Source organism: Octopus bimaculoides, chromosome 16, assembly GCF_001194135.2.
Source record: "Octopus bimaculoides isolate UCB-OBI-ISO-001 chromosome 16, ASM119413v2, whole genome shotgun sequence".
Lineage (NCBI taxonomy): Eukaryota > Metazoa > Mollusca > Cephalopoda > Octopoda > Octopodidae > Octopus > Octopus bimaculoides.
Genome location: NC_068996.1, coordinates 17053972 through 17065243, shown reverse-complemented (window position 1 = coordinate 17065243; position 11272 = coordinate 17053972). Strand labels below are relative to the sequence as shown.

General features: G+C 38.4%; 1 protein-coding gene across 1 annotated transcript in view; it reads left to right on the top strand.

Annotated features, from left to right (window-relative positions):
• Positions 1-647: 647 nt before the first annotated feature.
• The window catches only part of LOC106884172 (polypeptide N-acetylgalactosaminyltransferase 10), a 297946-nt gene continuing 287321 nt past the window's right edge, over positions 648-11272 (top strand). The window contains exon 1 of the mRNA XM_052973542.1: positions 648-869. Within this exon, the coding sequence (XP_052829502.1) occupies positions 687-869 (183 nt within the window). The 5' untranslated portion in view covers positions 648-686. The remainder of the gene's footprint in view (positions 870-11272) is intronic.

Here is an 11272-nt window from a genome sequence, read left to right as displayed (position 1 = left end):
GTGCCTTCAGTCGCTCCCTGTAGTTCATCTGTTGGACTGTGGCGATCTCTCTTGTATAGTGCCGCTGAACAAAGCCTTGTGAGTGGATTTGGTAGACGGAAACTGAAAGTCTGTCATATATATGTATATATATGTATGTGTGTGTATATGTTTGCGTGTCTGTGTTTGTCCCCCAACATCGCTTGACAAACGATGCTGGTGTGTTTACGTCCCCGTAACTTTAGCGGTTCGGCAAAAGAGACCGATAGAATAAGTACTAGGCTTACAAAAAATAAGTCCTGGATTCGATTTGCTTGACTAAAGGTGGAGCTCCAGCATGGCCACAGTCAACTGACTGAAACAAGTAAAAGAGTAAAAGAGTATGAATAAATATATTTATATATTTATATATATATGGTAACAAAAGGGTTAAAATGATATAAGTTAAAATCTTCCCTCAAAATTTCATGTTAATTTCTGTTCCAAACACACGCTTAATAACAAGAGTTAATTTACTAAATTCTTCATTATTTTTGAAATTAATATTGAAACACAGCACTATATATATTTTAATAGAAACTCAAAAGAGTTAAATATTTTTCTCTAAGTATTTAATAATCTAAAACAAACAACAATTTTATTTATATTTTTCTTTTTTCTTTTCAGTTAAATATATTTTTTCCATATTGGAAGAACAGAATTAAAAAATGCGGAGACATCCGGTAACGCTTTTGAAATATCTAATTGTTGGGTTTGTTTGTGTTGTTTTTGGACCGTTTGCACTTCGACTTCTTTTTGGGTCTGTTGAACAAACCACTAGAAATGAAATTTTTCCTGTTGAACGGGCTGTCATACCAAATAAAGTTATTCGAGAGGATGTAAATAAAGGTGTAAGTATTCCAACATTAATTTTGTAAATAGAATTACAAACCTTCATCATATATTGACTGAGGAAAATAGTCTAATTTTGGGGCATATAAGCCTGAATAGCATTAATATCAAATAACGTTACTCATCATCATCATGATCATCATTTAACGTCCATTTTCTGTGCTGGCATGAGTTGGATGGTTTGACAGAAGCTGGCAAACCAGAGAAGTTGCACCAAGCTCCAATTGTCTGTTTTGACATGATTTTTACAGCTGGATGGCCTTCCTAGTACCAGCCACTTTATTGAGCGTACTGGGTGCATTTTATGTAGAACTGATAAAGTATTATCCTTTTATGATTTTGTGTGTTTCAATCATTAGATTGAGGCCATGCTGGGGCACTGACTTGAAGAATTTTTAGTCAAATGTATCGACCTCAGTACTTACACGGACCTGCAAAAGAAACGCGATTTTTTCAAATGTCATTTTTATATCGTAAATTCTGAAGATTTATTTCAGGGATGTAAGTGTAAATATTCCAAGATATGCTGGTTTATGGCTGAGACATCAGTTGCAGGTAACCTTTCAACTTTACCTGAAATGAGATGTCAAAACACAGTTGCATTGAATGCCGTGGGGCAGCTGCAAACAGTTGTAATGGAAACTGACATGTATGTGCATCTGGCAGAGATTATGGGTATAAAAAACAACTTGCACCGCATTCCTGGCATTTGTAATTTGGATGCAACGGGTATGACCCTATTGTCAGCAGTGCAGAGAGAACAAGCTATAGGTTGATTGCAAGCATGGCAGCATGCCCTGGTTGTTGCAAAAGCTGGCAATGTCCATGTCAGCACCATCTATCACCTGCAACAGCGATACAGCAACACCAACAATACTGCAGACAGTGCCTGCAGAGGGTGCCTCCGGGTGACCATGCCCAGGCAGGACTGCCTCATCCACTTGCAACACCTCCGTGTTCACTTCAGACCGGCCAGCGTGACAGTTTGCAAGACCATTGGCACTGGACAACAACCCATCAGCAATGACAAGGTATAATGTCAACTGGCCACCATCAACCTGTGTTGCCATCGTCCTGCTCGAGGGCCTGTCCTCACCACCCACCACTGTCAGGCATGACTACAATGGGCTACACAGCACTGACATTGGTGGCATCAATAATGGAAGTCAATAGTCTTCTAATGAGAGCTGGTATTGCATTTTTTCCTCAGATAGCAAAGTGAGGGTGTGGCATAGGAGTGGTGAATGCTACAGAGATGTGGCATAGGAGTGGTGAATGCTACACATGAGGCCCAAAGAACTGGGCCTCATGTGTTCCAAAATGTTGGTGCAGGCAGAGGGAATGGCATCACAGCACAATGCTACATTGACCAGATCCTAAGACCTCACATCAAGCATTTCTTTGCACGTCACCATAGCCACAGATTCCAGTAGGTCCCTGCTACATGGCCAGGGTCACCATGGGCTTTCTGTGTCAGCACAACACCAGAACCATGCCATGGCCAGCTCTCAGCCTGAATTTGAACCTAGTCGAACATCTGTGGGATGAAATCCAGAGACGGCTGAACTAGGTGATCCCAAGGCCAACAACCCATGTGGAACTGGAAGTAGCTTTCCTCAGGGTGTAGGTACAGGTGCCAATGGTTTTTGTGAACAGCCTCATACACTCCATGTACCGACGGTGTACGGCCGTTTTGAACACCCAGAGAGGGCATACATGGTATTGAACATGTCACGACGTTCAATCTCTATGTGCTGGATCCATCCACTATCAGAACACATGACAACAACCCATAGACTGTGGTCAAAATGCATCCAAGAAATTGACTTTATCAGATTTATCAAAATTTATCTCTGACATAATGAAATTAAAACATATTTCACATATTTCGCACACGTCTTGTGTTTCTTTTGTGGTTCAGTGTATCTTTTAAAGCCTTGTACTTGTTCTATTGGTCTCTTTTGCCAAACCACTAAGTTACAAGGATGTAAACACACCAACACCGGTTGTCAAGCAGTAGTGGTGGGGACAAACAGACAAAAAGACACACACACATATATACATACACATGATGGGCTTCTGGTCAGGCGATCCATTTGCTGCCAACATCCACTGAATGGAGGGCTGGGCATGCCATGGTTAATGATGCACTGACATGCTTTGAGACTGTGACATCTCCAGCATTTCATAGACGATGGTGAACAGGTGTTGTCGCTGTTTGTGAGAAGCACTTTCCCACAGCTTATCACTTTGACCGAACAGCAATCATGTTTCAATCAAAGACTGAGGCTGAGTGAATGGCACTGTGAGTGTTGCCATGCTCTTGAGCAACCCTGCTGTCCAGGATCAAACTTGTGTGACTTCAATTCCATGAGTTCTGTGGAGGATTAGTGGAGGGGAGGTGCAATGTTCTTGGGGAACTTTGAGTGTCACCGAGGAATACCTGGCTCACCTTTAGTCAAGAAAATCGACCCAAAACTTATTCTTTGTAAGCCAGTACTTATTCTATCGGTCTCTTTTTGCCAAACCGCTAAGTTGCAGGGATGTAAACACACCAGTATCGGTTGTCAAGCAATGCTGGGGGGACAAACACAGACACATAAACGCACACGCACACACACACACACATTTATATATATACATATATACGACAGGCTTCTTTCAGTTTCCGTCATCCAAATCCACTCCCAAGGCTTTGGTCGGCCTAAGGCTATGGCAGATGACACATGCCCAAGGTGCCACGCAGTGAGACTGAACCTGGAACCATGTGGTTGGTAAGCAAGCTACTTACCACCCAGCCACTCCTGCACCTATGTTCTTTCTTTGTTGCTATTCTTAAACTCCAGGACAATCTTGACCCTGTAAACCTTTGGTTAAGGATGTTCCAGCTGTGATCATCCTATCTTTTTAAATAGAGTTGGTATATTTATGACTACAATATCTAATGTAGAGTATAAGAATTAGTCTTAGTGGTTGTACTTGCTGTTTAATATTAGATCACTCCTGAACCGGCAGACTTATGATCAAAGATATTCTAGGTGTGACCATTACATTTTACTTTTATTCAGACAGTGTAACTAGAACTACATTATCTAATGTATAATATAGTAATCAATATTAATGCTATATAAGTCAGTGAGCTGGCAGAATCACTAATATACCTGGCAAAATTCTAAGCCACATTTTGTCTATCTTTATGTTCTGAGTTCAAATTCTGCAGAGGTCAACATTGCCTTTCATCTTTTCTGTTGAACACTGGGGTTGAGGTAACAGGCTTAACCCTTCCCTGAAATTGCTGGCCTTGTGCGAAAACTTGAAATCAATATTAACCCTTTAGCGTTTTAACCAGCCACATCCAGCTGAAGTATTCTACTTGTTTTATGTTCAAACTGTCCAGATCTGGCCTCTCACACCTACTCTACAATGTCATTCTAAAATTGACAGTTATCTTATCCAAATATCAAAGCTACAACATAATGCATGATTAATTCAAAAGAATGTGAACAATTGGGGCAGGCATGACTGTGTGCTAAGATGCTTGGTTCCCAACAACATGGTTCTGATTTCAGTTCCACTACATGGAACCTTTGGGTAAGTGTCTTCTACTATAACCTCAGACAGATCAAAGCCTTGTGAGTGGATGTGGTAGCAGGAAACTGAAAGAAGCCCATCGTATATATATATATATATATACTTTATTAAAAAGCAGCAAAAATATCACAAAAACTGTTACTCAGAGTTTCATTTTCCCGTTCGTTGGAGTGTTTTGTTTAGAAACAAAACTGTCCGACGAACAGGAACGTGAAACTCTGAGTAACAGGTTTTGTGATATTTTTGCTGCTTTTTAATAAAGCATATTATTCTACCTCTGGTATTCGGCTACTATTTTTTCCACCTTGTTTTGCATTTATGTGATTACTCTGGTATGTGTGTGTGTGTGTGTGTGTGTGTGTGTGTGTTTGTGTCTTTGTGTCTGTGTTTGTCCTTCCATCACCATTTGACAACCAGTGTTGGTGTGTTTACATCTCTGTAACCTACCTGTTCAGCAAAAGAGACCAATAGAATAAGTACTTGGCTTCCAAAGAATAAGTCCTGGAGTCAATTTGTTCAACTAAAACTCCAAAAGGCAGTGCTCCAGTATGGTTGCAGTCAAATGACTGAAACAAATAAAAGAATAAAAGAATAAATAAACATTAATTTTGGCAGAACCCTGTGAATGCTAAAAGGTTTATTGGCTGTAGTTTTTTTTTGTGGTTGTCTTTCTTTGGTGGAATGTCATTTGAGGAACACTTTGTTGCTATTTCTACCAGCTTGAACAACTACTATGTAGAAAAGTCCTACAGTATGTAGTATAAGAATAAGTGAACTGGCATATGTGGGAAGGTCAGATTTCTGAACATGTTCAGTAAACACACCTGATAAGTCACCTGATAGATGGCCACTGTTTGCTCTAATCCTCCTTTCAAACAAAGACATTATTCCATAGTTCCTTCAGGGATTTCTTTATATTGTTTTATGGATTTTGCTTCAGATTTCTTGAATGTTTTTACATTTTAAAGTCATATGTTGACATTAACTACAACACTCTTGATATGGTTATGATGCTGGTGGTGGTGGTTCTGACAATGATGACGATGATGATAGCAGTGATGGTGGTGGTAGTTATGGTAGTGCTGCTGCTGCTGATGATGTTCCATGCATTTATTTTCTTGAGGACTGCATGGTGGGATAGCTTAAATAACGACCTATAAAATAAACTACATGCTCTAACAAAAGCCAATGATAGAACAGCTCCCACCACCTCCACGTGTTAGAAAAGTGACAGAAATAGCAGCTAAACCTTCCCCCAAACCATTGGAAACAATTAATGCTTTCTAAAATTGCCATTTTGTTGGCACTGTGCCAGTGGTGGTGACACATCAACTTCATAGTTGTGGTGGCACATTATGCAATGGCACATCAGCTTTATACTTGTGGTAGCACATTATGCAGTACATATTAACTTCATAGCTGTGGTGGCATGACTTCATAGTTCTGGTGGCACATTATGCAGTAGCACATCAACTTCATAACTGTGGTGGCACATTATGCAGTGGCACATCAACTTCATAGTTCTGGTGGCACATCATGCAGTGGCACATTAATTTCATAGCTCTGGTGGCACATCAACTTCATAGCTGTTGTGGAACATCATGCAGTGGCACATCAACTTCATAGTTGTGGTGGCACATTATGCAGTGGCATATTAATTTCATAGTTGTGGTGGAACATCATGCAGTGGCACATTAACTTCATAGCTCTGGTGGCACATTAACTTCGTAACCATGGCACAGCAATCACTTTGAGGCACATTATCCTGACAGTTATTATCTACCTCATGATGAAGAAATTTAAATTCTGTTACTATTATTGTTGCTTAGCTCTGGATGAGACAGTTATTCCAAAAAACACATCCCATCCATGAGTATCTCACCAGTTTTTCTGGCATGTTGCACTACAAGTTGCTTTGTTCATTATTTTGTCAACCACATGCTTTCAGGCCTTGTTCCACCATGTGAAATCTTGAGCAAGTATCTTCTGCTATTATTCTGGACCAGCCAAAGCCTCGTGCGTGATTTTGGTGGACAGAAAATAAAAGAATCTTGTGTGTGTATATACCACATTCTCTTAAGTGGTTGGTGTTGGGAAGAGCATCCAGTCATTGAAACCATGTCACAACAGACAGTGGGAGTCTGGATAGCTCCCTGTTACCCAGCTCCATGTCAAACCATCCAACCCTTGCCAGCATTGAAAGAGGATGCTAATTAATGATGATGATGATGTATGTATGTATGTATGTATGTATGTATAGATGGTGATGATTATGTGTGTGTGTGTGTGTGTGTGTATATATATATATATATATATATATGTATGTATGTATGTATCATCATCATCATCATCACCATCATCATCGTTTAATGTCCGCTTTCCATGGTAGCATGGGTTGGACGATTTGACTGACTGGTGGACCAGGTGACTACACCAGGTTCTAATCTGATTTGGCAGAGTTTCTACAGCTGGATGCCTTTCCTATCGCCAACCACTCAGAGAGTGTAGTGGGTGCTTTTACATGCCACCGGCACGAAGGCCAGTCTGTACTGGCTGTACTGGCAACGGCCACGCTCAAAATGGTGTATTTTATGTGCCACCTGCACAGGAGCCAGTAAGGCGGCACTGGCAACGACCTCGCTTGAATATATATATATATATATATATATATATATATATATATATATATATATATATATATATATATATCAGGTCATTTGTGAAGTCTCTCGTGTGCTATTGGTAACATGGAATCCAGTACAACCTGTAGCTTGGTTGGGTCATTAGCAACTAAACCTGCACCCTCACTAGGCTTGCCTGATGAGGAGGGTTGCCAGAAACCTGGCAGGACTAAAAGCAAGTCCTGTCAAAAGGACAGATGAACCTACTGTATGTTCAGTGACTATGCAGCTACATCACAGGCCCTCAAAAATTCCAGGTGGGTGACTGGAGTGCTGGCAGACCACTGGGAGTGAGGTACCCCTCAGTTTTTGTTAAGGCGTGTCTCTAGGAGAAGGTCACTCTGATATAAAACCAGATATGCAGGGAACAGCTTTGGACATTTTAGGGATCTTTTGTTTGTACTTTAGATCATGGTGCCCCCACATTAATGAGTCTATGACCCATTTTGGCACTGAATATAAGGTGCTGTGCAAGCTTTATTGGACATACAATTCTAGGTTGTGCAATAGGTGGTGAGATGTGTTTCCAAAGCTGGTCATTTAGGAGGGAACTACAGTAAGCATAGAAGCCACAGCTGTGAACCTGGGTGGAGCTGATTGTAGCTGCAATAACCTCATGTACTTGCATTGTTGGCATTTTACATGTACAATGGTCAGTGATGGTTTTCACCAGTCATAAGTGGACAGCCATCACACGCACACACACACACACACGCACATATTGATGCCAATATCACATAACTGGTCCCCAATTATGGTAGTATGTAAAAGTACCTGTACCGGTGGCACATAAAAGCTTCTGTACTGGTGGAAGGTAAAAAGCACCCATTATATTCTTGGTGTAGTTGGCGTTAGGAAGAGCATCCAGACAAAGATGCAGCTCTCCATCTTACAAGTTTCAGTCAAACCATCTAACCCATGCCAGCATGGAAAACAGACTCTAAATGATGATGATGATGATGATGATGATATATATATATATATATATTTGTGTATGTGTATGTGTTGTCTCCTTGTTTTGACATTGGGCAATTGTTGTAAACAAGTGTCATTGTTATATGAATAGTGTTTTTTGTTCCTTCCACAAAAACATGTTTGGCCATAGGGGAGTATTACCTTACTTGGAAACAGGTGAGGATTGGTGACAGGAATGGTGTTCAGTCATAGAAAACTTCCTTCAGCAAATTCTATTTGACTTGTACGAGCATGGAAAAGCCTTTGTTAGAATGATGATAAGATTAATGATGATAATGATGATGATGATATGTGAGTGTACTTTTTTTTTCGGCAGTGTATATCAGGTGTTGAATGAAAACACCTTTTAGTAGCTGTTCTGCATGACAAACAGAGATACATGGCAGACTGGTGATCGTCCCTTAAAAAAAAAATACCTTTATCCAACAACATGTTCGTTCACAAACTATTTGTAAGATCAATGGATGTAATAAAATAAGTATCGATACTGATTTAAAAAAAAGAACATGCAGACACACACATAAAAAAAAATACCTTTATCCAACAACATGTTTGTTCACAAACTATTTGTAAGATCAATGGATGTAACAAAATAAGTATCGATATTGATTTAAAAAAAAGAACACACAGACACACACACACACACCACCACCATCACCATTTATTTTATGATTATTTGTCATTGAAAATTAGTCTATCTTTAATAAAATCGAATAAAATTCTAACTTTTCTAATATTTACTATTCTTCTTTTTGTGTACTTTTCAAAGTGTATTCTTTACTCAAACAATGATGTGGATATACACACACACACACACACACATCTGTCCATGTGTGTACAAATTCCTCACCCTGCTGCTACTGCTGACTTCCAGCTGTTGTGTTTAAAATAGGATTGAATTTATGACTGAGAGTCTCCTCCTTCACCTGAATTCTCACACACAAAGCAAACTTCAAATTAAACAAGGCAATAACATCTATAAAAAGATAAATTTGTTGATATTTCTCCATATGTGCTTGCTTCACCCCTAACTATTACCTCCAACTTACACATATGCAATAGATATTTGTTAATATCTTGCCTAAAAGATTTTCTGAGTTAAAGCCCAAGTACTATAAAGATTTCTTTACAGGAGAGAAAATAAATGATAGCAGACAGGGTTAAAACTTTCTTCTTTACATTAAATAGTTCATCACTTCTTTTAAAATGAAGATAAAGAAGGTTATGCTTCTAGACTGGCGGCCTAGTGCAGTGCCATTGTATTTTTTGTAGGATGTTATGGTTTAACACGTTTGACTACAACCCACCTAAAAGCGACCCTTATTATATGATGCAAACTTTGTTTCAAAGTGATTTAAATTAAAACAGTTCATCAAAATTTTTTATCAATTTATATTCCAAATACCAGATAAATAATAGTGAAGATATTTTACTAAACACTTCATTATTTTCCGAATTAATTGAAATGAAGGTAGTGTATTATAACAGAAATATGGTAATAAAAGGGTTAAAGTAATCATAATTAAAACCTTCTTCCATCAAAACTTCATGCTAATTTATGTTCCAAACACCAGCTTAATTATGGCAATGGTATTTTTACTAAATTCTTCATAAGTCTCAACATTAATTAGAAGGATGGCAGTATATTTCAAAAGAGATATGGAAACAAAAGGCTTGATCCTCAGGAATATGAATCTCTCATTCTCTGTCTCTAACCTTTCTCTGCTGCTAAAACTACATTCTATACTCTGTTTTTCATCTGGAAAGTGGTATCTGTGTACATTGAAAGGATCCCTACTCCTCACTGATAATCTCCCTTATCTGCATTTCAGCAACAATGACTTCCAGTTACTTCAGCTAAAAGTCTGTCCACTATTACTCTAAGTTCATCTATTCTCCCTACCATTCTCACAACTAAATAGGTGTTTTGAGCATGGAATCTAGTTGGTTTGGCTGCCAGCATCATTTTCTGTTCGAATTGACTTCATATTCTGTGTAATGGTACACTTTTATAGGCTAATGAATGATGTGAAAATCATTTTCATTATCAATAAATAAAGAATTAGTAGCTATTAACCCTTTCGTTACTGTATTTATTTTGAGATGCTCTATATTTCTTTCAATTACTTTAAATATAACAAAGAATTTAGTAAAATAACTTAGTTATCATTCAGCTAGTGTTAGGAACATAAATTGTGACTAAGGTTTGGTGGAAGATTTTAATTCAGAACTTATGAAAACAAGACATTTGTACTACAGAGCCAGAGCCGGTTTCAGCCGGATTGGTAACGAAAGGGTTAAAGTTTGAAAATTTTGGGTAATTTTAGCCAATCGTAAGCCACAGACTCATTCATGTCTGTTTCCATAGTATCAAGGCAAACATGAGAACTCTTTTGTCAGTGAGAAAGCATGTGTTGACAAATATATTCTACATGATGCTAAGTGCGTTGACGCTGTGTTCTGTTGCTTGTACCCTAGTTGTGAGATGTGCTAAAAATAACAGCTAAATAGGCCTTAAATCAAGACCCACCCCACTTAAAAAATTGTTTTTGCATAATTGTATGAATTCCTGTGTGTAGAGTACAAGTTTGCAAAAATTTTCTGAAAATTCGAAATTTTAAAAAAGTTACGAAAGGTGATATGTTGTACATTAAGCAGAATTTGATTTGTTTAAAGTTTCATATAAAAACACGTGCTATTTTCAGAATGTTGACAACACATACAGTCATGCACAAAATGACAGCTTCCAAACCCTGTTTCCTGACTGGGTGAAAGTGATCAACCTTTATAACTTTTTAAAAACATTTTTCTGGATAAAGTGAAATAACTCTAGCAATTCAGCTTGGAAAAGTATATTAATGTACCAAATTTTAAAATTTTTGATAAACTTTAATTTTTGAAATGCTGGCAGCCAAACCAACTAGATCCAGAACATGAACTGACTCAAAATTTTGTTTATCTTTTATTCTTTTACTTGTTTCAGTTATTTGACTGTGGCCATGCTGGGGCACCACCTTGAAGGGTTTTACTTGAACAAATTGGCCCTAGAACTTTTTTTTAAGCCTAGTACTTATTCTATTGGTCTCTGAACTGCTAAATTACAGGGATGTAAACACACCAAAACCTGTTGTCAAGTGGAAGTGGGGGACAAACAG